At 36.1% G+C, this 27,995-nt stretch overlaps 2 protein-coding genes and 1 long non-coding RNA gene across 3 annotated transcripts; 1 reads left to right on the plus strand and 2 right to left on the minus strand.

The window, feature by feature from the left end:
* Window positions 1-2,092: 2,092 nt before the first annotated feature.
* Window positions 2,093-4,219, minus strand: LOC148869761 (hydroxycinnamoyl-CoA:piscidic acid hydroxycinnamoyltransferase-like). The gene is given in 2 exon segments (XM_088972899.1): window positions 2,093-3,143; window positions 3,146-4,219. Coding segments are annotated over 2 exon segments (1,341 nt in total). The 5' UTR covers window positions 3,588-4,219; the 3' UTR covers window positions 2,093-2,244.
* Window positions 4,220-11,986: 7,767 nt separating this feature from the next.
* Window positions 11,987-13,700, plus strand: LOC148869762 (uncharacterized). The gene is made up of 4 exons (XR_016107718.1): window positions 11,987-12,074; window positions 12,681-12,728; window positions 12,890-12,941; window positions 13,193-13,700. It is a non-coding gene; the product is annotated as an uncharacterized LOC148869762 (long non-coding RNA).
* A 2,870-nt stretch (window positions 13,701-16,570) lies between these two features.
* On the minus strand, window positions 16,571-20,205 carry LOC148869763 (putative leucine-rich repeat receptor-like serine/threonine-protein kinase At2g24130). Its single transcript, XM_088968093.1, has 2 exons — window positions 17,634-20,205; window positions 16,571-16,920 (listed from the first exon to the last, which is right to left on the minus strand). Exons 1-2 carry the CDS (start codon window positions 20,203-20,205, stop codon window positions 16,571-16,573), a joined length of 2,922 nt encoding a protein of 973 aa, XP_088824219.1.
* Window positions 20,206-27,995: the final 7,790 nt, after the last annotated feature.

A 27,995-nucleotide genomic window follows, 5' to 3' on the forward strand; every position in this document is an offset into this window, starting at 1 on the left:
ATTTTCATGTCTTTTTCTTTATTTTCTGATATTGAAGTTATTTTTAGGGTTGACCCAAATTGACCCATGGGCCAACCCTAATCCAAACATTTAGGGTCAGGTTCTAGAATTTACCAACTTAGCCCAAAAACTCGACCCAACCCCAAAATCAACCCGAAAATACCATGACCCAACCCTAATCCAACCCACACAACCCAATTGCCAGGTCTAAATGCAATAGGGAGACTTGGCCAGCCGGTGAAGATCAAATTTGCTTTTCATTAACTGAAAAATAGCTTAGATACGTGAGTTAGGATTTGCAGCATTCAATATATTAACTACTGGGGAAATTCTCTACTTATTTTAAAAGACTATCACTCTATGTCTCTATCTTAACAGAACACCAACTACTTGACTATTTCAAGCTCAAGGGGTTCGTTACATCTTCCAGGCATTCAATTAAGGGGTCATTCTTTTTTTTTGGATTTTGAAAAGGGGAGAAGTTGGTCAATAGGATTTTGGTTCCTAATGACCAATAAACCCATGTTCTTTATTCAGATTTATGTGGTGATCAGGGAAACTTTATTTTCCTGGGAATCGCTTATCCGAGTTAAGTGATGAAAGCCAAGAATGGACAAGAATGAATAACATTAGAGCGTTTGATTACAAAATTCTTGCCAAGGGTCACATTCTTTTTAGAATGAAAAATTAGCTCCATAGCATAAAAATTCCACATGGGTGGAAAGTTGTCAACACTTGAATGGTACAAAAATACCCTTTTTAATAATAGAATTTTATGGCTAAAATGGTCATTGCCTTATTTACCTGGGAAATAAAAGAACATGGGTAAATGCACATACTCGATAAGTATTTTCTGGGAAACATTTACTCGGATAGGTGCATTTACCCGACTAAATAACTTACCGAAAAGCGAAAGGCTTAAGAGTTTCTATATACCAATTGCCACTCAACTGTGCTGCCCCCACATTAATGCATCAAAGCTGATCTTGAAAGAGGATTTGGTAAGTGGTTTCCATCAGACCATGATAATGTTATCTTTGTTGTGGGCCATGATATTTCACCTTGATTTAATCTTACTCTTAGCAAACTCCAAATATTTTATGATCCAAGTACAGAATTTTAGCTGGTCTAGGGTCATTTATCAAAGTTTATCAACCTATAAGCCACGCAACGGGTTAGACAAATCAATGGTTCAACCATCAGATTAATGGGTTCTTGATCAAGTCATCGGGCTTTTATAACATAGTATATTAGAAATTGACCTCAATGGTTCAACCATCAGATTAATGGGTTCTTGATCAAGTCAGCGGGCTTTTATAACATAGTATATTAGAAATTGACCTGATGAACCGGAATTGTGACCTGATTGCTGGGTCACAGGTAAGAATGGTACCAGGGCGGGGATCATATTCCCCATCATTGACTCCAATTTTCAAATAAATTCTTACTCCTGACCCCTATCCCTGCCAAGGATAAAAGTTGTCCTCCATCCCCGATTCCCAATAGAGTCAAGTTTCCTGCAGGGGACCCAAATCCCCAAAATTTTTAATGAACAGTATTTTTTGAAAAATAAATTTATTGATGGGGCCGGGGAGGTCAGATACCCAGCAGGAATGGGGAAAATTGCCATTCCCTAATCACAAGTCTGACTAGCAGGGTGAACGATGGGTTGAAATTAAACACTGGCAAATACATACGAATAATTGAACACAAATGTGTATTTATCTAAGGTTCAAACATATTCTTCAACTCTGATTTTGTACAAAATTTATACTGTAGAAACTGTATGATTTATAAGGAAAATTTCAAATTGTGTATTTATCCAAGCATAACTGAACACAAATGTGTATTTATCAAATTGTGCTTATAAATCATACAATTTCAAATAACGATAAGAAAACATATTCTAAAAAGAAGAAATTCAAAAACAAGTTTTTTTGGCTTCAATTTTGAAAACAAAAAACAGTGATAACCAAAAACTTGTTTTCTATGTTTTTGTTTTAAGAACTAATTAGAACTTCTAATATCCCCAAAGCCCATGTTTATTATTCAAGGAAAAAAGCCCATACAAGCTAACACTATTTTAAGTGGGCCCTAATGGGCCCTCAATAAACATGACTGTTCTACTTCTTGGCACTGCGATTATTTCAAATGGGCTACAGTGGGCCCTTAAGAAGCATGACTTCTCTACTTCTGAAAGTGGTAAACATATGTACCCATGTCAGACCAGATATCATTGCACCCTTACATAATATCCTCGTAAAACAATTCCTTAAAAGCATCCACGTGGGCCACCTGCAATCTTAACGGAATGGCCAGAAATCCATCTTCCCCACCGGACAGGACGCTACACTTTCCGTCTGAAGCAATTAATCCTGGGCCCATGTGTATGGGCCTTCCCCACCCAAAGTCTCCTTCGTATATCGCTAAGCCCAGCCAGCTCGTAATCGTTAGATTTGGATTTCCAAAGAAAACCCCCTCTGAGCAGCCTATTGAATGGAAAGAAGTCCTAAATCGCATCAGATCCGGTTGACTTCTCAGGAAATCAATGGCAGATCTCACGTACTCATCCGTCATCTTCACCACTGCCTCTCTGATCTTGCCTGCTGCGTAACCCAATGGCTGATCCATCAAGTCACCAGATCGAGCGGTGGCGATCGTCGGAAAAATTGCATTCCCAAAATACTCTTTCGGGAGGGGAGGATTCAACCGGTTGCGACAATCAACTATGATGCGCACCTTCGTTAATTGCTCCCTCTCGTGCGCGCGTGCTTTACTCGCGCATCTCCACACGTGTCCAGCAATGGCTTCGTATCGAGTGTAGGCTCGACCGGAATCTTTGGTTCGACCCTCGTTAGCTTTGCTCTTCAGCTTCTCCACTTGCTCTTTCGTCAGCTTGAACATCTCCACCGTTGTTTCCTTCGCTCTCTCTTCCTTATCGTCCGGTCGGCCAATCAAGTGGGGTAGAGACTCGAATTCCACGTGATCAAAACGTGGGGCCACAACAGGTCCACTCGCTTGTAGAACCGTCCAATGAAGGAATGGTGGGGTCGGATCCGGTTTCTCACCCCGGGCAATCTTGGTCCAGGCACCGATAAAATTAATGGCGGATTTTCCATCCACGACGCTGTGTGATATAGCTACCCAATGCTAATGCCACCACAGCGAAAGCTGGTGAGTTGCACCAGTAATAGCGGGATCTCGTTAATGGATAGACCGTAATCAACCCGAGGGATGAGTTGTCTGATCTCTGGGGTTGGCCGGAAGTCGCCGAAGTCATCGATTCTGTTTTCTGACTCAGCCTCAAGGAGCTCTACCCCCATGGCGTTGCAATCGAGTTCAAGCCGAGTTCCATCAATCCACTGCAGACGGCCTGCTAATGGATAGAATTGCACCAGCGCTTGGCTTAAAGAGCTTCTCATGGTTTCAACCGCCGAGGACGGTGAAACGCCGATGGGTGATCGGTAAAAGTAGATGGTGGGTGCATGGGTATAGGGTTCGAGCTGATCGGAGTCCGATAACCAGAGCCGGCAGTTGGGGGTTGGAGAAGCCTGCTTGACGGTGTAAGAACTCTTGATGCTCAACATTTTTGGTTAGCTTTCTTCTACGGTTGGGCTGCTGTGAAGCAGTGAGTAGAGCTCTATTTATAAGCCAACCTTTGTTCTGTAGATTAATCCAGCTTCTCGTAATCAGAAATCCAGCTTTCCCATGAACAAATCCGTCATGATCTCGACAGTAAGATATCTCAATTCCCGACGAGGATGATGCCATGAATGTAAAGTGCAACCCACACCAGTCGATGACTGTGCCGCTCTATATCTCATTCGCTGCATTAATCAATCAGTCTACCAAATTTCTAGGACTTCATCTTAAATCTAATTACTCAGTTGCTCTGTCAAATGTATTAAAGAACGTACTGCTCTAAGCAATCTGTGACACAAGTGTTCGATTTGAATGTGAAGTTGTGAATTTCAACTACAATGGATAAATGGAACACCTTCCAACACTGATTGCTGAGTGCAGTTGTCCGGAAAAGTGCAGCAGATGGGGACTAATCGTCCACCGGCCACCATTTTGTACTTTCTTCTTTCAACAGCTATATTAATTATAAATTTGTATGATTTTCTGTTATTTATTAAAAAAACAAAATTGTAATTTTTATTGTTATGAAGTAGGCCAAAAGCCCAAATTAAAAGATTTTTATTTTCCTGATTTATTTAATTTTTATTTCATTGTGTTTTCTCTCTCTCTCTCTCTCTCTCTCTCTCTCTCTCTCTATATATATATATATATATATATACTTGTCTGATTTTACTGTTTTTGAAAGCAAAAGATTAATAAGGGACTGATTTTCTCTTAATTGTTAATGGTGGAAATTCATCTAAAGCAGACATATTTTATTTAAACTTACTCTAGTACATGTTGTCTGTAAAAGGAATTTGTGAAAGATGAAACAAATTCATAATATTACTGCTTATAATCTCTGATAATTAACAAAATTTCTTTTCCATTATGATCATTGGCTATTAGAGTGGAACAGTAATGTCCCTTTTCCCTTCTCAAGACTTAATTTACAGTATTTTCTAATATCACTGATACAATTTCATTTACCTTCTCAAAAATCTGAAATAAAGGAAGAAAATGAAAGAGAGGTATTGTGAAGTGGATTACATTTTTGTTTCTCCTTGGTTTTCAAAATTATAGTCAAGCATAATGTAATCTTTTGGAGGACAGTAAGTCACGAAGAAACAGAAGAATATTTGATTACAAAGTCAGTTCCTATTAAGACTTGGAAACGCATATTTTCTGTATGATTAATTCTTGGGTTTCTCACTTCAGAAGCCTCTAGTGGTACCTCTGTTGGAGATCTCAACTCAGATCACTAGCTGGTCCATCACTCAGCAAGAAAATGAAATCAGTACTTAATATCTACATAAAACACTTTAAATGCTTAATGACATGATGATTTAGTAGTGACATACATCATATTCTAACCTGTGATAGGTTGTCATTCTACTACTTAGCTTTACCTGAACCTAGTTGGATTCATATTCCAAACTCCTTTAATTTTATAATCAATGAATCAAAACTATCTTTCCATTTTGCTTCATTAAAAGAGATGTAATGAAACTGACTGTGTAAGTAGCTAGTGCAGAAGGCAGTTCAGAAAACAAGAGGAGTTAATAAGCCACACAAGCCCATCCATACCACCAGAAAGTCACACACACACACACACACACACCATGAAACTCACAATAAGGATCAAGGAGATCCAACTTCTCTCCTGGACCAGTTGCGAGAGGGTGTGAGAAGTAGTAAACTTATCCTACTCTGCCCCTGTTTTTGTTCCTCCATGTCCTCCCTTTTAACTCCATTGTGGTGTTCTGTTGTCCCAGTTTTTGATCAATAACAAAACCATTTCATTAATGAAAAAAAGATGTGAAACAGATATAGAAGCATGGAGGGGTAAACTCTCTTAACTCTCCCCAGAAAGAACGGTAAAAGTACAACATGTCCCAACGCAGACGATTTTTATGCTCATACACTACTTTCCTCCATTTCTTTTTGGGGTTTTCATTTATTGATATGAGAATGCTAAATTATGATGCCTTTGAGCTTAAAGAGGTGGGCTGTTAGATGTACATCGGGGAGCAACAAGCAACGAAGATGAGGCTGGCCTACTTGAAATCAATGCTGAAACAAGATATCAGACCATGCCTTTAGGTATGCTTCTTTCCTACTAGAGGTACAAATTGGACCAGGTAGTCTTGGGTTGAGGTCAATCCTAGCCCAATATAATGTGTTGAAACCCCAACCCTAACCCTAATTGAACTTCAATCCATTGTTCTCAATCCTAACCCACTACAATCTCCATATTGGGTCGGTCAATATGGGTTTAGGTTTTGATTTTACCTACCAAATTTACAAATAAATTATTATTATTTTTTGGTTGAAAATTTATATATGCATTCTAGGAATTACTTTTTTCCTTAAATTTCAATCATGATCACCTCCCTCAATGTCTTATTTTTATACAGTTTTTTATTGATATATCATTTACTTTACAATCTCTAACAATTTATATGTTATGATTTACAAGTTAAACCATTATGCTAAGTGAATTTTCATTGGAAGATGTGCTACATTATTTGATAAATTGAACTTTTTTGAAGTCCCTATAATTTTTATATGTCAATTGGATATTGTATTTGAATAATTTGTTTTGGATATTATAATAATTAATCTTTTAGATTTTGTTTTAAATTGAATTTTTATTTAAGTTGCTTAAGTTTCATGAATTTTTATTTAAGTTGCTTAAGTTTCATGTATTGTCATGACATTTGTATTAAGAAGGTATTAAAGTGATGGATCAATCAAAGTGTAGGTACCAAAAAATGTTTGAATTAACTTGGCATAAAAATCTGTATAGCCGGTGATCATCTAATTTCCGAATTAGCCATAAACAAGACCTAAGGCAACGGTCATCTGAATCTAAGTCGACAGGTCATACCACCGCCTAATCAAGCGGGAGATGTTGAGCAAAGCCTAATGTAGTGGTCCGATAGAACCAAAGCTAGTGGTTTAGAGCACAACCTGGAGAATTAGATCATTTTTGACAAAACCTAAACCGATGGTTAGGAAAGATCTAAGGTGGCAGTTTAGACCATCATCTAGAGGAATTGACCATTTTCTCTAAGATCTAAGGTGGTGGTCCAAAACGCCACCTAATCTGAATTTGTTTTTCCTTGCATGAGAGTTCTTTATTTGTTCTAAGTTTCTTTCAACAAGGGAACACCTTAGTGAATAGCCTTATAGATCGTTTCGATGGTTAAGTGATAGAGCTTGAACATCTAATGAAGCAGGAGGAAAAAAGAATTGTTGAGCTCAAAACTATTACTGAGGCAAAAGGCCAAGTTTGAAGCTAAAGGTGGAATCCTTTTAGTCTGGGTTGGAAGGATCCAAGGGGAAGACAAAGGATGAAAGATTCTAGTGAATCCTTGTTATCATAATGCAGTAGAAATTAAAAATCAAAGAGTCTTGAATAATCAAGACCACACCCATGGAGCTACACAAAACCCTGATTATGTAACATAACTGCATACCTTTATGTAGATTCGGTTTAATGTAGCAGTTCCTTAAGAAACTGATCACAACTGTAGCCTCATAATTGTTTGGCCTCCAATATTGATCCACATGAAGCAACATCAGTTAAAGTTTCCAATTCTCTATGTAGATCATGATACAGGAGAAGAGGAGAGGGAGAAAGAGGATTATTGGGTGGCTCCAAGATTGTGCTAGCAATCTTTTGGTAGATAGGGTTTTATGGAAAGAGTGCATTTTGTAACCCTAGGGACGCCCATTTTATATATTATATGGTTTTCACTCCTTTTCTAATTAGGAAAGGATCTATCCAATAAATCCTCCTAAAACTCTTCTTAGTGAAAACACCCTCCTCCATACTTTGTGTGTGTTTTGCCCCTTGATGCGTGTGTGGCTTCTTAGGTTCAATGCTATTGGCAGTGGCAAATGATGTTGGTCTCCTTCAACATCCTAGATAGAAGTCTTTCTATTTGAATTAAATTAAACCTCTTCTAATCCTCCCTTGAATGTGAATAATCAACTAATATTCACGAGGGGTTTTAGAAACCATGAGTGACACTTGGTAGTATGCCATGGCTATCCTAATAGCTTAAATTTAGTATTGAACCATCTTTCTGCTTCTAATTACCATATAATTAAATCCTTCTATCATATAATGTCCCAAGAGAGCAAAGAATCATGGTGAATAAGTCAAGCCCTACTGGCTTAGCCATATACCACCAACCTAATGGTGATTCATATGGTAGCACTTAGAAATCTTTCCATATAACTTTCCACCTTGGCCAAAGACATCTTGAACTCATCAACTTCAACCACTAGGACATTCTCTCTCCTCATGGATTGTGATAGATTACATGTTGTGCATTCACATTCCTCCATGTATAAGACACTATGGCCACACAAGATATCCATGACACCTCAAGTTTGAGGATTATTTGTATATATAACTAGGATGTTAGAAGCAATTATTAACCAGTAACTCCGTGTAATTATTCTATTATGGGTCATGTTCAGTGAACCTATTCTCTACCAGGGACCCACATATTTGCTTTAGTGTCTCTACATAAGTGGCATAGGATTCATCACTCTATAAGGCAAGCACAATACATGCTAGTCTATCCGAACTGTTAAAGCTCTCTTGATAGTCCTATAACTAGAAACCATATTAGGATCTTTGTGTTAGTGGAAACATGTCTCGAATTTTCTAACTTATTTAGTAATATGTTTACTTAACAAAGAAACTATGGCCTAATTAATATGAAACTAAAAATTGCAAATATATATGAATGAGAAAAATTCCCTTTTAATTGATAAATTTGAACAGTACAGAATTGCCCCTCTCTAGTGTCACACAATTGGTTTTAGGGCATACGGCTAAGAAAGGCTACTGAGGACCAAGTAGCTGGGAAGTGAAAAGAGAATCCAAAGCAGAGAAGAGAGCATTTGAGGCCCAAAAGATGTTCGACAAGCTTCTGGTTAAGTAGGAAAGAGGATCAATTGAGCATGTGTAAAAGATACAGGACGCCAAAGCTAAGGTGGTGAAAGACTAAGTAGCCTCTCAAGAGTACATATAGACAACCTCAATGAGTGTGCCTTGGACTTGACAAGGAAGGAATTAAAGATCTGCCACTGAGCCATTGCCTCTCGCTTTCCCGACCTTGACCTTAATTGAGTTAACTTATTAAAGCTTAGCATGCGGGAGATCGAGGGAGTAGATGATGGAGAAGAGAAGGATAGAACAGATGAAGCAAGGGACAATGAGGAAGTTAGAGATGACATGCCCCCAATAACACTTGATGTTGTTTTGCCCTTTTTCTTTGCCCTTGTATACTTAAGATTTTCTGGGCTTCTGTACTTAGACTTCTTTTGCTGCCCCCTTTTTTCTAACACACACAAGTAATAGAGCTTGACAGAGATAATGGAAACATTTTTGCCTTTTATTTCGAGATTTTTTTTCTTATACTAGGTGTACTTTCATTTTCTTTTGAAGTCTTGAGGTCATACAAACTATGCCTAAGAGTATAAACTGAGTCACCTGAGCCGACATGTAATTACTTTGAGTTGTGTGTTATCACCCTAGCTATGCCTAACTTTTGGTTAGGACTTTGCCAAGAGCCACAACTTGCTTCCCGGGCAACTCATTAGTTTTCTTAAGTTATCCCAACTAGCAAGAGCTGATCAGTTATCCTTGCTCGGCTATTGAAGTGGCCAAGCAGAGTTGAAATTAATAAATACAAATTGTACAAGAAAATGAGACTTTATTGATCTGAGAGAGGATCAATACATCAGTTATAGATAATGCATCTTCAGATTTTTTGAGTTTCAAGTATATATGTGGTACTGATTTTCCCTCTAATGTCTCGAGTTGATAGTTTCTTGGTCCTAGCACCCTCTTTATCTTGTAAGTACCTTCCTAGTTTAGTTTGGGGTGAGTTTTCGGCACCTACCTTAGGAACTGTGACATTTTTGAGGATGAAGTCTCTATCTTGAAACTACCTCGTTTCACTTGAGTATTATAATACTTGGCAATTCTTTATTGATGGGTCATAGTTAGGATTTGAACTTGTTCTTGAGTTCCCTCCAATAAGTCCAAGTTTCCCCATGGTTCTATATTATTTTCGTCTTTATTGTGCAGCTTGATTGGTAGAGTGAGAAATCTGATCTCTGTTGGTATGATTTACTTCAATATCGAACATGATATTGAATGGGATTTCTTTAGTTATCATTCTACTTGTGGGAGAATCCATCTCTAATGTAATAGGCAGGCTTTTCAATTCCATCTACTTCTCGTATCAACACTGAACGGATTTCTTTGTCACTTGTGGATAGGTAGAGATATAACTCATCTCCTAGCTCTAGCTGGTCAACAATGGTGGCGAACTGAGGTAGTCTTTTAATTCCTCAAAATCTTTATGACACTCATCAATCTATTGGAATTCTCTTGTCTTATTTATAACTCAGAAAAATGGCAAGCATCACCCAACTAACTTGGATATGAATCTGCTCGGGGTTATAACTTTCCTCATCAATGCCTTTACTTCTTTTATAGACTTTGGTGGCTCCATGCCAAGTATAGCTGACATCTTTTAGGCATTTGGTTTGATGCCACATCGAATTATCATGAACCTTAAGAATTGTTTCGAGGTGACACCAAAGACATACTTTCTTGGATTTAGGTTTAGTTAAGTAAAAAGCATATCATCAACATAGGCTTCTATATTATGACCGATTTTCTTTTTAAAGATTTAATTCACCATTAATCTTTGATAAGTTGCTCTGTCATTTTTCAAACTAAAAGGCATTACTTTTATAACAATACAAGCCTCTTTCGGTAATAAAAAAATGTATTCTCCTGATCTATTGGGTCCATTTGAATTTAATTATAACTAGAAAATGCATCAATGAAGTTGAGTATCTCAAGGTGGCCTCAACAACTTGATCTATTTGAGGTAGAGGGAAAATATCATTTGGGAAAGCTTTGTTTAGTTACGTGTAGTCTATGTAAATTTGCCACTTCCCATTATGACAACATTTGCTAGCTAATCTAGATACTTGACTTCCTTAAGAAGTCAACCTATAGGACATTATCAAATTCTTCATCTATGATCTTCCTTTGCTTTGGTGTTAAGTTCCCCTTTCTCTGTCATACCGACCTATAGTTTGGGTCCACATTGCAGATTTCCATTTCCATCATTAACAAAAATTATTCATTTTTTTCTCTTAATAAATTTTATTTTTACTCAGAAAAAACATTAAAAATTCCATTTCCATCATTAACAAAAATAATTTTACATGTCACACTTATTTGTTTAAATATGATGGATATGTATAATATTTGAGATGTGTTAGACCCTTGTGTTTTTATCTTTTTTAATTTTATTATTTAACTATGACTGCATGGCTTGATCCATTTAAGTTGAATGGTTAAACTGTTAACCCACCACTTAGACAAAAAAGTTACATTGTTGATAAACTTTAAATTTTAATTATTGTTTACCGCACTTATTTATGTTTAATATCATAAGTATGTAATATCACAAATTTGTCTAAATTTAATTTTTTTCTGTATATCCTTTATTTTTGAAATTTCTTATTTAATTATGATATCATGTTTTGATCCATTTGACTTAAATCATGGTTTTCAAAACTGGATCGTACCGGATGGTTGAACTGTTCAAATCGTCCAACGGTTTTGACCATTTTTAATTTTTCTTGTCAAAACGGGCCTCCTGTTTGGTTCGAACGATTGTACCATTCGACCTGGGAACCGAACCCTTGACCGATTCATTGTCCGATTCGGTTCTAAAAACCTTGACTTAAATGGTTGAGCTTTTAACTTGCTACCTAAATGGACAAACGATTTTATTTTTAAGTTAGCCTTAAAAATATGGATCATATATTTAATTAGTGAATTTTTATCTGAAATTAATTAGTATAATACAATAATGAGAAATAAAAATGTTTTAGATATAAGATGAATGTTTTAAAGAATGCATGGAGTTAATACCTTATATATGCCTTAATTAGAGGTAATAAGATGAAGTGAAAAGTGGAAATCCAAATTATGTGTTTTATATTATCCTCATACTAAAAAGGAGCCAAATGAAGAATTAAGGGTATTCTGTTCAAGAAAAACCCAGAAATCTGAGACATCATTCCTACTTTTAACAATCCCCCAAAGACATCAGGTCAGGGAGGTATTTGGAGAGGTCAAAATTCATCAGGGGAGGTTTAAGAATTTCTCAGAAGCGTCAGGGGTATTTAATTAATTCATCCATATTGGTTAACCAAAAACAAGTAATTTATCCATATTTTAATGGTATCTATGGTTTTGGCTAAGCGGCTTCTTCCTCGATTGATTCCTCCTTCCCCAATAGTTGTGTTTGTAGGTACAGGTCCTTCTCAGGTTTTGTTGGATAATGTTGGACTCCACTCTCCAAAGCACGCACCAAGGAAAGGATATTATAGCCATTGTGGGGTTCTCACTAACGACTTTTTAAAACCGAAGATTCATTCAATTAGAAAAAAGGAGCGATCCTAATTATAACTAAACTAAAGGAGTTAGTCTGCAAAGAAATGTGATCGAATGCTTTCTGCTTCTTTGTAACGATGTATTTCTGTAACATCTATGGTTGTCTGGTTTTGATTGCTGCTATTCTGTTTGTTTTGTTTTATCTGTAACGATGTGGTTTTCCGGTTGTATGCTTCTGCTTTTGTTTCTTCTTATCTTTCTGCTTTATATATACTTTAAAAAGTTAAATCTGACTCCTCTTGAAAGAGAAAAGGGGAAAGAGAACAGTCTTAGTTTTCTCTCTGTTAAGAATTTTTCATTTTTCTCTCTTCTCTGTACAGATGTAGTAGGTTTCTGTTAGCTTGGAAGTAAAATTAGAGTCTCTTTGTTTTGTTTCTGTTTTTTCTTTAGTTTGTTTCAACACACAAAGTATCTAATTTGTTGTCTGGGAGAGCTTCACGAGGAAAAATTTTGACACTTGACAGTGATGCTTATAGACCCTTTGGTTTGTTAGCTGGAATAGTTTTTGAGTCAGAGTTCTGGATATTAACAGTGGCTTTCTTCTCAGTTGGGTCTTGCTCAAGAATTGATTTTGGCATCTCAAGCAACCTATCAGGTAAGTTGGAAATTTAAATCATCCGTAGCCACTCTTTCGCTTTTTCTCCTATGGTATTAACAGCTTTTTCACTAATTTCTACTTTGTCGCACCCACTTATGAAATTGCTTAGTTCTCTTCTAGATTAAGATGATTGATATATGCTGTGTTTTCTGATTCAGAATCATTTTATCAAGTTGAGATGTTATCCATCTGGTTCTCTTCTACTCCAAGGTAATCTCCTGGTGGTATCTTCAGTATGTGATTTGGATGGTTTTTGTTCTTTTTGTGCATCATGAGATGCTATCTACCTGGTTTTTGAATCTTCATTATTAAATTTTCCTTGCTTAAAAGTTTTTGATTTTTTAAATTTTCCATTACAGAAAATGGATATTGGTTTCTTCAGTTGGGTTTCTGTACAAATTGAACAAAAATTGCCTTTCATCTAGAGTTATTTATGTTTGATTACTTCTGATCTGGCGTAGATGTGCTATGGTTGAAATTAGTGTATGTTTAGGAATGGCTAAACGCAGAAGTACTGAGACATCTGCTCTGAAAGCACTTCTCGCCCAACAAACAGCTTTTACAAAAGGTCAAAAACTGTATACAGAATTAGAGGTGGAGAGAGAAATTTCGTCTGCAGAAGCTATTGAAGCATCTGAGAAGATGATAAGCAAATTGATACAAGAGATAGGATAAAGAAAATATTGTATAAGCTAAGGAATCTCTGGCTGTTTTTGAGGATCTCATGTTTCTGAAAGACATGGAGATTGCTCCATGGTGACCAATTCAAATTCCCGGATAATCAGATTTCGTACAGAAATGTAGTTTATTTTGGGAAACTTAATTTTTAGTTGGTGCTTAATTGTAATATTCAGGTTTGGCTAGTGAATGAATGAGTATGTGGGCATTTTTACATTAGAAAAAAAAATAAGATTATTTGGGGAACTTGCAGTCATCAATCTATAAGAAGAAATAACTCTTTACCTGCAATTCAATTTGCTCTGTACTTTCACTTCAAGAATTTATTCCAAAAAAAAAAATATATATATATGACAATTGGATTGTGAGTTTGATATTCAGTAAATATTCCATAAATTGTGCAAATTTCATACTGTTGTTGAAATACAAACCTTAACTATCCAAATAATAATAATAATGATGATGATAATGGTAGTAATAATAATAATAATAAAAATAAACGATGTATCATAACTCCATTACACAATCATTAAAATATAATAGAATGCTGAGTTAGTGAATTTGATTAAGAGGTGGGTCCCACTCGAAAATCCCACCCAATCATCCATTAACAAGTGGGTCCCACACACACACCAAAAAAAAAAGTCACCACCCATCCCCCAAACCCCAAAATGAAAAGAAAGGGCAAAAATTCACTTTCGATCATCTTATTTTGTCCTCAACTACAATGGAAGAACTCTAAATCCAATACTTTACTAGAGAACAAAACTATAGAACGGTGGAAGAAATGGAAGGGTTTTCCTCTTCGGTTTTAAGTCATCGATCTCCGAGTTTCGACTCCAAAGGGACACCGGCCACTTGTATTTTGTCGTTGTGGGCGGAAAGGACTTAAATTGGTAGCTTGGACTGAGGAAAATCCAATAAAGAGATTCTATGGGTGTCCATGATACAAGGTTAGCTTTTTTTCTTTTTCTTTTTATTTTTTCGATCATTTGACGTATATTTGGCTTCTTCTCAGGAATTTCCAAGTACAACAACTAATGTGATGTTTGAATTTGTTTAAGCAAAAGTCATTGACTAATTAAGGAAATTGAAGCATTGAAGACTCCCTAGAGATCTGATGCGGAATGGTGGACGGCCTTGTTATGATTTATGAAGTCTAGGCGATTAATGAAGTTGCACGTAGAGACAAACGAGATTCCATAAAATGTAGTCTAGCTTGGTTTTTGCATTTTGTCTTAAATGGTTATCTTGAGATTAGAAGAGGGATATGATGTGTTTGAAATATTTTTCATTTTATCTTTGATATTTCTTTTCTTCCTTTTTTGTTGTAATAGCCAATGGCAGCCTGGCAGGGCAACAACAATTTGATGTTTAATGCATATGAATGAATTGGTGTTCAGTGGGACTGCTTTCCATTGAAAACTAAGAATCTCAATCGACATTCATTAAAAGACTACCCCAAAGTACAGATACCTATTTAAAATTTACTCAAAAAATAAAACAAAAACCGAATATAATAGTCCACCATATTCTTTTCTACAGTATTAATAACACCGTGAGCAATCATAAAGTATACTTTATGTGATCATAAAGAAATAGCTTGGAAAATACATGTTTTAGATAATTGGGCACACCCATGTTGAATTGAAAATACAAGAGACATATTTGTCAATTACATGATGATTACATGAGGGATAGTATTGTACGTCTTTTAAAAAATCACTTTTTGAATCAGTGTAAAAATATATTAATGGCGTTTTAATTGAACCAGAAAGTGATCGTGGCTTTTTTGAAAATAGTAATGGGTGGAAGAGTTTAAAGTTTTACATCCATAAAATCAATATAGTAAAAACTTTAGAGGTACATCTATTATCGACGTAAAATTATAATCCATTAAAACACACATAAAACTGAATCAGAGTATAGTTTTACGTTGATAATAATTACATCCTCTTCCCAAATGCATACAAAACCGAACCGATGTAAAATTTACACCGGTTCTTGATTTACATCGTATCCAAATGCAACCTAAAATAATGACACTTTTGCGTTTTTTAAGTGATCAAATTGTCTTTTGTTCCCTATTTGTAGCAATTCCATTGAAGACCTTTTCAACAATAAATAAAAAGGTAGGTTTTTCCTAACACTCCCCTAGCAATTCCATTAAGGACCTTTTTGGTTCCTAAACCAACAAATAGGATTTTAGTAGTGATTACTTTACCTCAAATTTAATTACTGTATACCATAAAATGCACCTTAAACTATAAATGTTGCAACATAAGCTCTTTATCGTTGCAGTTGTAAAACTGATGAAGAAGTGAAATTATTTTTTGATTTTTAGAGTCTCTAAAAAGATCAGATGGTTTGAGTTGGAGCAATCCTCCATGGTTTAAAACTATGAAAGTTACTATTTTATCCAATGGAAATAGACCTTTTATAATACTAAACATAATAAAAAGAATATTAAATAAATAATACTAATAGTCAATGTTTTAAAAAAATGACCCGGAACCGGAACCATTTTGGCCACCGGTTTCTGGGTCAATGGTTTGACCAAAAAAAAAATGACATCACTCGTGAAATTCGTAGCCACTATTAGACATTTTTTCTTCTAATCAAAAGCCCGAACCCAAACGCCTCCAACGTCTATGAAAACTTCACCTAAGAGTTAATTTAAAACAAAAGTGAGAAATAAAGGGAGCCTAAAATTTTTCTCATTTTGATTTAACCTCACTAGCTACTTCATGTTTATCTCATGGAAACATCAAATATTAATTTACTTTAATTTAGTATATATATATAGGCTCCAAATTAAAGGTTGTACAGCAGTGGTGGGCTACCCCTGAGTACCTTAAAAATCATGCAGAAAAAAAAAAAAATCTTCTTGAATTTTGAAAACATTATCAATAAATTCTATATCTCCATTCATGAATAGAAATGCATGATCTCTGTTGGTTATCTATAAATCCACGAGGCACAATGTGGACCAACTTGAGGTTTTTGATCAAACGAAAGAATAGAATGAGCACAAACTCAACAAAATCGAACAAATTTAGTCAATCTTCTTTCTTTTCTTTCTAAGGTCAAGAATGATCAGCTTATAGCAAGGCCATTAGTTAAGCTTCTTCAACAGTTGGGGTGGAATGAGGGTTGGTTAGCTAGGTATAGTGTTTCAACCGACCAATGTCAAGGGCCACGTCCAACATGGAAGGTCTCGTTGAAGGAGAGCTCTGCGTGCACCTTAGACCAAGCTCGATCAACTCTAAGATGATACCCCACCATCTATCGCTGCAATTCCTTGGCGTCTCTGGTGGTTCAAACCTTACCAGAGCTTCCTCAACTATGGGCTCCAGATTGTCCGGGTAATGGCTCTTAACCCATTCCGGCAAGTTTGAACCTTCATCAAATAACACATCTGTTGGTCGTTTGCCTGTTAAGATCTCTAGTAGTAGAACACCAAAACTATAGGCATCTCCTTTTGTTGAAACGTCCTTACCCATTCCGTATTCTGCATTGAATAGAGATGATAAGTACAGCACACAACTAGATCTATATGGTGGGATATATTTTATACTATATTAATGAAAGAGATACATGCAACACTCTTTTGAGAATGGTTAGTGATGTCAATGGGTCGGGTTGGGTGAAGATAGACTCGGTTCTGACCCGATTCTATCTGTAGTTTGTCAAGAAACCTACTTATTTGTTAAATTGATACATTAGACATCAGAATTATATGTACAACTATATATGTATAGATCGACTCATTAGAACAATCAAATCCGATCCAAACCCCGATTATATAACGAGGACAAACTATGAAAAGTGAAAACCAGAACCTACCCAATTACAATTGCCATACATAATGCAGGTCCCAGACCCTATATATATTTGGGTCGGTTCGGTTCAGTTCTGTTTGATCTATCCACCATTGACAACCCTAATAAGGATGGTGATGTGGGTTTGTGCATCTTAACCATCAATAATTGGTATTACTTGATCTGGGTTTATGGCAGGCAGGTAGATAAAGTCCCTAACTGATGAAAGAACACCCAGAACCAATCTATAATTAACCGGGTTCATGGATCTGACCCAATAAGACCTGATTATGATAATCGACAAATCTGACTGAACTGGAGTTTTAATCGTCTAGTTATGATACCCCTCCCCTCCCTTTAAGAATTAAGATCATTATATTATTATGGCAAGGAAACCACTTACCGGGAGCAATATAACCAACCGACCCGCATAAGAGTCCGGCTGTAGAGTCCATGCAAGAAGAATCAATGGTGACAGTCGTCACCCCATCACCACCACCACCGTCGTCATCTTTCACCAACCTGGCTATCCCGAAGTCAGTTACCAGAGCTGTCATGTCGTCGTCGAGAAGGATGTTGCTCGGCTTTAGATCGCAGTGTACAATCCTGACCGGAGAATGGTGGTGCAAGTAGGCCACCCCTTCAGTTACATCACTGCATACGCTCACCAGCTGAACCAAGTTGAGATCAGGCCTTGACCTCTGGCTTGGGTAGAGATGGGTCTCCAGGCTTCCATTTGGCATTAACGGGAAAACAAGAGCCTTAAAGTCAGGCCTGCTACAAGTTGTTATAATCCTAATCAGGTTCCTGTGTCTGGTCCTCTTTAGTACCTGACATTCTCTTTTGAAGCTCGTAGAGATCTCAACGCCCATCCTGGGATCAAACACCTTCACAGCAATTCGTGTGTTGTCCTGAAGGACTCCTTTGTAAACATGCCCAAAACTACCTGACCCAATTAGGCTCGAGGAATTGAATCCATTGGTGGCTTCTACTAGTTGTTGGTAAGAGATCCTCGGGTACTTGAGTTCTTGTTTTCTTTCTTTTTCCTCTTTACCAGAGTCCCTGCTACCAGCAAAAACTGCTGCTGATGATCGTCTTCTTGACTTGTGTACTAGTGGGTACCCCAAGAAGCACAGTGCAGGAGTAACAATAAACAGTGAGAGAACAATCAGCAAAATTACAATTTGATGTTTCCGTTTCTTCTGGCAAGCTCTCATTCCAGAGATGGATCCACAGACGCCTGGGTTTCCTTGAAAAGAGTCCATTGTTAGTGTTGCGAATGATCCCTCTTTTGTAATGGTCCCAGAGAAGTTGTTGAAAGATACATTCATTTCTCTGAGAGTGGAAGATGTCTGTAGAGGTTCTGGTATTTCTCCAACCAAATGATTTGAAGATACATCGAGCACTTGAAGATAAGGCAAATTTGCAATGGAGACTGGAAGTGGGCCTTGAAGGTTGTTACCTGAAAGGTTGAGATACTCCAGTGCAATGCAGCTCCCTAGTTGGGGAGGGATTACGCCAGAGAAATTATTCGATGACAGATCAATGGCCAGAATCATGTCCAGTTTACTAAGCTCTAATGGCAGTGGCCCATGCAAGAGATTCCTTGATAAGTTCAAGTACAATTTCATGCTGCTCAGTCCTGCAACTTCATTTGGAATAAACCCAGATATTCTATTGTGCGAAAGATCTAAAATCTCTAGGTTGATACATTTTCCTAGACTTGGAGGTATTGTTCCAGAGAGATTATTCTCATAGAGTATGAGTCTTCTTAACTGAGAAAGATAAGAGAAACTATCTGGAATTGAACCTGAGAGCTTGTTTCTCGACAAATCGAGAAGACCCAAGTGGGAAATGTTGCCAAAAGCTGAAGGAATTTCGCCAGACAACGAATTGTTTGATAAATAAAGCCTCTCTAGTCTTGCAACTCGGCATAGCTCGGGTGGGATAGATCCGTTCAAGAGATTGCTAGACAAGTTTAAGAGGGTGAGATTGACAAGATTGGAAATGCTTGCAGGAATTGAACCAACTATAAGATTCTCTCCAAGATGAAGCTGCGAAAGGCTAGTAGAAAGATCACCAATTAAAGAAGGCAATTCTCCACGAAGATTATTTCCCGCTAATTCAAGTTCTTCGAAATTAGAACTATTAACAAGAGAAGCAAAGAAGGGTCTGAGATTTGTATTACCGTTGTGGCTAATGAGGTTGTTGTAGGACAGATAGAGATACTGCAACCGTGGCATTTTATCTACAATTGCTGCTGGCAACTCCCCACTGAGAGAGTTCGATTCTAAATCAAGCCATTGAAGCCTGGTTGAATTTGCAAGGGCTGGAGGAATCTGACCGACCAGATTGTTAGACCAAAGCAGAAGAAATCTCAACCCAGTTAGCTTACATTGATTCCACAAAGGAATCTCGCCGCTCAGAGAATTGTTAGTCAGATCTATATACTCCAATGTAGTGGTGCCATTGCAGAATAGTGAGTCTGGAATCTGACCCACAAGCTTATTACTCCCCAAATTGAGATAAACCAGCTGCCGGAGAGAACCAAATGCAGAAGGAATCTTTCCTTGAAGAACGTTAAATGACAAGCTGAGCTGTTCAAGCCTGGAAAGTGCTCCAAGCTCTGCTGGTATCGAACCATGGAAGAAGTTGCCCGACAAATCGAGCACAGTTAAGAATGATAAATTGGAGAGAGCTGGAGAAACAGTCCCTCCCAGTGATCGACTTCTGAGATCAAACTTCACAACTCGATCTCTCGCACTGTTACATTCAACTCCCGTCCAGTTGCACAAGTGCACACCCGAAGAATTCCAATTCTCGAGCACTTGTCCGGGGTCGGAATCAATACCAGACATGAAGGAGAGAAGTGCAGCTCTATCATTCAAACTTCGAGCATTAACTTGTGAAGAGACGGAAAGAAAGAGAATGAACAGACAGAGGGAATTAAATCTCTCAAATATACAGAAACCCATCATCATGATCATTATCAAAATCGCTCTCTCAGGAAGAAAAGACAACGAAAGAATGGAGAAAGCATGACCTTCACCACTTGGGGTTTATAACAAGAACGCCAGTGCTGTCTCTACGTCGTCATCCATGAGAGGAAGATATAAAAATAAAGAAATAATAGAATGAAGGTCCTGCCTAACTCCCGCTGAAGGAATGAAATTAATGAAACAGTCGTTTGGCGCCTTAATTCTTTGACTGTGAGCTACCCAGAAGACCACAGCAGATCAACAGTTGTGAACGTGATCTAGGACACGTAAGCACCGTTATTTAACTAAAACTGGGTCATAGGTGACTCTGCAGCCTACTTTAGTTTGATGGTTTCTCTGGTACTACTAGTCCTTTTAATTTGCTTAATTTAGAAAAGTTAGGCTTTGTTTGGAGGGAAGGGTGATGATTTGGCAACTGCGTTTTGCTGATTCAGTTATTGTAGTCGGATCGGGTGATGGTGGAGAGTAGATTATATATAGGCTCGTGCGTATTGCCCGCGTTCTGTGAGAGTTCACATCTCCGCTTCACATGGAGCCGCCCCACAACGCCCCCACTGTACATTCCTGCCGTGCATTGGGAACATCTCCTGATGATTGATGTACATCGTATAATTGGTAGATGTTCCCAATACACAGCGGGGATGTGGGCGGTTCCTTATGGGAAGGAGATGTGATCTCATTCTGTAAACCCATTGGACGCATGAATCCACCAATAAAAATGTTACACATCAGCATTTTAAAACTTTGATAACTTGAGTGTTCAGCTGTGAGTTGAATAAGTCTGGTTGAATCTCTCACAAAAAGGCAAAAAATATAAAATGGTTTATTTCAAGGGATTTCATTCGAACTCCCTCCCATCTTTTCCTCTCCTCCGAGCCCTTCTTCTTCTTCTTCTTCTTTTTCTTCTTCTTCATCTTCAGTACAACCAACCAGAAGACATGACACAAAAGGATGTGATTTCTGCCCTACATGAGGAAAATATACAGGGCAAGGAAGAAGATCCATTTTGGTTTTGCACATTTAAATAGAGTTGTAAAATCAACCACAAAAAACGGGAATTAGGAAAATGAGATGTTTCTTTGAGTTCCAGCTGCCCGTAGAACTTCCGAAAGACCGAAACCACTACCAAAGGTTGAAGCACCTACATCTGCAGAGGCAACAACAACGGATGCCATCAAGGTTGAAATAGCGACTAAGAAGCCAGCCGAGACTGACCCACCTACCAGTAGATCCTCCACCTGAGGCTGTAAAGCCTGATGAAACAATGATTCCATCAGTAGATGACTTAGCCCTAGTTGTAGAACCTGTAGGATCACCACTAGAAAATACCCCAGAGCCTATAAAACCACCGAAATCTAACCCACCACAACCTGAAGCAAACAAAAATTCAGCCGATCCATGATCACAACCAACGCAAGTTGACTCTAAAATTTATTGCAGAAACTGTGATGTGGAAACTTATTATGAAGGATGAAAGAAGAAGATTGGAAGAAGAGGAAGTTCGTTAGTGAGAGAGTGAGAGTACCTTTTTTTTTTTTCTTACCACCGGATTTCTTGTCGGCCGGTGGATTTCACATTATTAGGGCACGAAGGAGAGGAAGAAATGAAAGGGAGTTTGAATGAAATCCCTTGAAAGAAGTTATTCCTTTTGGGTCCGATTCGATTGGATTCCAGTCGCTAACAGATGAAATCCCATTAACTTTAAGATCAAATTGAAATGCTGACATGTAGCATTTTTATTGGTGGGTTTACACGTCTAATGCATAGAACATAGAACGTGGACTCTTGTAGCCAAGTTTCTATATTGACACTCGATGTATTGGTGCTTTTTTTTATGTTTTACTTATTATTATTTTCGAAATTGGCTTAGAGGGACCGATTTAAGGCCCCATTACCCTCTGAACCAGTGATTGATCCGATACAATTCCCGTGGGAACGTACGAAGAAGTCATCAGCTCGATACATGTTGCCCGATACGTAACCTTGCTTTAGCCTAGGGAGATTTTGCATCCATAACGTGCACGTATTATACACAGTTGGGGATTGTTAGAAAAGTCTTGGTGGGTAACTAATAGTTTTTCAAAATGACCAATCAGGATGCGACACGAGGCATCATTAGCCCATTGGGAGAAGTAATTAACGGTGTTTTGGTACGTGTTTAATCCTGATTGGTAATGTTAGAAAATGTACGTTAGGTCTAAATGCAATCAGTAAAAGTAAACAAATTATCTGGCGGGCAAGTCTTTTCGTACGGTCTTTCGAGCTTGTAGATTTTTTTTTTTATTTTTTATTTTGATAACGAAAGCCGAAAATAGACCACCCCATAAACCAGGATAGATAGATCAGAATACTTATCAAATAATCTTGATCTGACCCCAAAAACTCAATACATCTTTTGGCCATTTCACCAACCAAAGATTCGGTATGTATATCAATGTAAACACTTAAACAAAGCATAGTGTTTGGCAATTGCACAAAAAACTGGATAATTAACTGGATGAAGTGTTGTAGGAGAATAAACCAGAATTCAATACCAAACGCGTAACATTTCTTCCTCTTACTAGCTATATATACATATAAATTACCGCAATCACACACATAGACCCTAAAGGGTTAGCTTATGTAGTAGGATAGATTATATTAAGCATAGTGCATCTACACCGAGAAAGACTAACTATTTGTACAGTATGAATGCATATCGCCATCAATCTTCTGATCACAATGGATATCTATATATATATATATATATTATAAGAGAAGATTAGTATATTTTATACTAGGTACTTAGGTCGGCATGGGAGTTCAAGAATAAACTACGTTTGGAGACAATGGCATACATGTATAACACATTCTGCTGACCTTTTTCAGAAAAAAAAAAAAGAAAAAGAAAGGGTGAAGTGTGGGCTTTCCTCTCTGCCTCTGCTGAAGAATCACTTTAGTTGGTAGTGCCCTAATGGGCCCATAATGGGCTCCTTTTGGATACTTCATATCTTGAGAAATCAGACAATTTAACCAATAGCTTGAAGAGTGTGTTGGTACTGGCTGTAGGGCTGCAAATGGTTCTGATTTAATGGATATACCAAGATAATCTGATCAGTAGGATTGAAATCAGACTTGCATCAGATTTGGATATTATAAGTACATCATTAATAAAATAAACTAAAAGTGAGATCAAAATATTATATATATTATTAATAAGATAAACTAGAAATGACTTTGAGAGTTGAACTCATAATTAAACACACAAAATACACTTTATTAAATATTAATCTTAGTTAGGCATGTGTGTATGTATATGCACGCGTTGTGCATGCATATACATATTAAGTATTGTCATATTTGGATTATATCTGATGAGATTGGGGTGGATTCATATTAATTCAATCCATCATTATCCAATTATAAACAAATCGAATTCAGATCAAGAAAAACCAGGAAAGGAATGCAACCAAAACAGCATGTATATGAAACTCATGGGTACCGCTGTCCTGAAGATAAATAGAGAAATGAGGTCAGAGATATCAAAACAGAGGTGTTTTGATATATATAATAAAATATTATATATATTATAAATATATATAATATTTATATATTATATAATAAAATATAATATATTTTATTATATAATAAAATATTATATAGTTTTTAAAATATAATCGATTGACCAGTTTGGTTTACCATTGGTTCGATTTATTGTTTTTCAGTTTTTTAATTTTTAAAATATATATAATAAAATATTATAAATATATATAATCGATTGGATAGTTTGGTTACCATTGGTTTGATTTCATTGTTTTTCAGTTTTTTAATTTTATAAAATATATATAATAAAATATATAAATATATATAAAAATTATATTTTAAATAATAAATAATATATCATATATTATAAAAATTTTTAAAATAATATATCATATATTATCAATCTAATATCAAATTGTCTGCAGGATAAGATATCCTACCTAAATGCACAAGTTACCACCAGCATTTGATTCATCTAAACGACTTTTTAATTAATGAAAAAAAAAGATAATCAGATAGACTTTTGAGAATCGTGGTAATAAGTTTTTCTGTTTTTCTGTTTTTTTTTTTTTAAGCATGTGATGCGGATTTCCCCCACCCCCACCCCACCACAGTGGCTGGGTGCTTGGGTTTGTGGGTCTTACCATTTCTTTTCAATTTATTTGTGATACTTTATTAGTTATTACCCAGATTCTGTATTTTATTGTTATTTAATCTTTTTTATTTATTTATTACCTAAAAAGACAGGGTACTATAATTCGATTTGGTCTGATGGGTCCATTACAGATGGATCAGGTCCAATCCAATCCAATGAATACTCTAGACCATTTTTGGATCAGTCCAATTTAATGTTTGGACTCATCTAATCCGTTCAAATTGATTTTAATTTAGATTGGTTTTAACCCAAGCCCAATTCATTGATACTTTATTCTTATCTTTTATCAATAGACTTTAATAAACTAGATATTGATTCAATCTGACCTAATCCAATATAAATCCATTATGGATAGACAAGGTCCAATCCAATTCAATAAATACTTGAGATCATAAATCTGGACCGCTTCAATTTAATGTCTTATTGGTCCATCTAATGCACCCAAATTGATTTTGATTTGAATGAAATCCTATCCAAACCCGGTCCATTAACACCCCTACTCTAGACCCAATTGGCAGGGTTAGAGTAACAAGGAATCAAGGATACACACATGAATCCCATGGCATTAAGAGCCTGCCTTTCTGTGGTTTAATTTGAACCTATGCTTGTCTCCTCAGACCTCAGAGGGATGCCAAGTGACTAACTGAACTATTGGGCATGGTTGGACCGTTCGAACCATTTAATGGTTTTGACCATCTTTTATTTTTTATTTTTTTTGTCAGAATGGACTATTCATTCAGTTCGAACGATCAGACCGTTTGACCCAAGAACCAGACCTCTAACCGTTTCATTGTCTGATTCAATTTTAAAAACCTTGCTATTGGGCCATGACCAAAATGTAATTAATTGAGTAATGAAGAGCTATCAGGGCTATGGGGATGAGGGGATAGTTAATACATTTTCACAAGAGTTGTCTTAGTAGAGTATAATTAGGAATACTTCTAAAAATACTCCTGAATGCATGATTACCCAAAGAAAATAGGTAATTATATATATGAAAGAGAAAGAAATTAACTAATATTCGGAATGTAGCAATTGCTATTTGAAGTTTTTGACTTTGTATATTAAGATTTGAATCGCACATCTATCATGAGAAGAACATGATGAATTTAAAGGGAAGTATATGACAGTATTTTTCAGTTAAAAGAATTAACACCGACCAAAAGAAATAAAACAATAAGCTGTTAGTTCATATATATAGCCGATGAACAAATTAATGCCAGGGTTTGGTGGTCACAATCATCTAATTAACCGAGAAGACTTTGACCCAAGAGATATGATCTTGTATATGAAATTCAATGTCTCAAAAATACAATCTGCAGATTGTGTAATGGCCGAAAAGGCTATTTTTCTGAGTCGGGTCGGCCGTCTCTGTCCAAGAAAAGACATTATTCAAACTTGTTTCACTTTTGAAGATTTTTGGTTTCCTTTTAGGAAAAGTTAGATCTACTTAAATATTTAATATAAAATGGAATACCAAGGAATTGTCAAAGGTTTTGAATACAAGGGTTGGTATGGCCTAAACTGTGACAAGAATCCTTCACCATCCAATTCACTGTGAATTAAACCAGTTCTAATTGCCAAGGTCTGTTCTCTTGTTTCTGTGTAAGAGTATAAATACAAATATATATAATATAAATACATATAAAATACAAGATTTTACATTCTATATATATTTATATTTAAATTTGTACTTCTTCCAAACTGAGCCTAGAAAACTGCTGAACCCGTAGACAGGAGCCTAAGGTGTATACTACTCTTATTCTTCGTTGCAGTTTAAAACAAATTAAATGAAGTTAATGGTTTTTATAATGATAGTTGTGATTTGTAGCGAATTTATAATAAATATATGGGTTTGTTGTGAAGAACTTTGAAGAACTCTAACTGATGCACAAATCTTCCTTGTCCAACAAAATTATTTAATTATTTTGGAGCCCAAAAAGTTGCTGATCATTCGTTCACTCTTAAGCCTTTTCATTCCATTTGCAGTACAATTAATTTTATCATGAGATGCTCAGAAAAGCCCTCGTTTGAGGCTCCACGAACCATTCATAAGATCATAATCATTACATCTAAATCAGTTTATGACAAGCAGCTATACTTCACCATTTTTTGAAGCACAAAATGTTATATCAAGTTGCATTCTAAACCAGCTTATTCTGTTCCTTGGTTTGGTTCTGCAGCTAAGATAAGCCACCCTGTTGATATCATTCGTTTAGCTAATCTCTCATGTTTGTTGTAGGATAAGATTGCATCTCAAAAAAGAAATTAAGGTTCTGTATGGGAAGAGTATAAATATAAATATGTATGATGCAAATACAAAGTTTATAAAATATAATATAGAAGGTGAAATACGGGACGGAGATAGGGATGGGGAAAAGTGACTTGCCTTAAATTCATCCCATTGTCATTCCTATATAATTGTTAATAATTAGTGAAATTAATAAAAATCTTAGCTTTTGTAATTATTTTTATTTATTAAAGTTAATCCTTTAAAAATAATAACAATTATTAAAGTTACTATAAATGATTAATAAAATTAAATTTATTAAAAATATTTGTTCATATTTAATTAACAATAATTATTTTCTATGAATCAACATTAAATGAAAACACAATTATTAAAATTTTAAATATTAACAATAACTTTGAATACTTTTATTTAATTAATAACAATTTTGTATTCTTAATTTATCAATTAATTAATAGTAAATAAAATTATTCAATCTTTCAGATTTTTCTATACATCGCACCGGTCCCATTAGTATATATATAAAGGTATACAGTAAAAGCACAAAGGCAACTTCTTACTTTTGTGCTTCAGAAAGCACAAAACCAAAAGCTTACCTAAATACAACTTAGTTCTTGTGTCTTGGAAGTTTTACACTTTTATAGTAAAAAAAAGCAGTAGTTCAATTCTCTCTTGCCCATTGAATAGAAAGTTTCAAACATGTAAAACCTTCATATTCTCGCCATGGTTTTTAAAACCAACTTACAGACCGAACTGGTCAGGGATTCGGTTATCGGGTAGAATGATCCGACCGTTCAAACTGAATGGTCAACCCATTCTGACAAAAAATAAAAAAAATAAAAAAATGGTCAAAACTGTTTGAATGGTTAACTGTCCAGGTCAGCAGTTTGCTGACCAAAAACAACGGTTTTTGGAGAAAATCTGGTTTTGGGGAAAAATGAACCTGACCGGTTCCCAATTTTTCCGATCCAACCATCCAATCCGGTCCGGTTTTGAAAACCATGTTTTACACTACAAAGTTGTTATGACTGCATATTGACAACAAACTTCTGTTAAATTTATAGATCCATTTTGACTTTATTAGGATCTTGGTTGCAGTGGGAACTGTTTGGCTTAACGTTCAGGAAATCAATAGTTGTTGATAAAAAGACATTATAAATTCCAAAAACAATTTCAACAGGTAAAATCAATCAAGACAATTCTGTGTTAACTTCGTCGCAAATCTTTTACATGAGATTAAAGAGAAAGTCAGTATGGATAGGGTGAGAATTCTAAACGTTAGAATAATCTTATTTTACTAAAAAAAAAAAATCCAAGGGTCAGAATACTAAACTTAGA

Source organism: Nelumbo lutea, chromosome 2 (assembly GCF_056320005.1).
Source record: "Nelumbo lutea isolate HS-2025 chromosome 2, American lotus-T2T, whole genome shotgun sequence".
Taxonomy (NCBI): Eukaryota; Viridiplantae; Streptophyta; class Magnoliopsida; order Proteales; family Nelumbonaceae; genus Nelumbo; species Nelumbo lutea.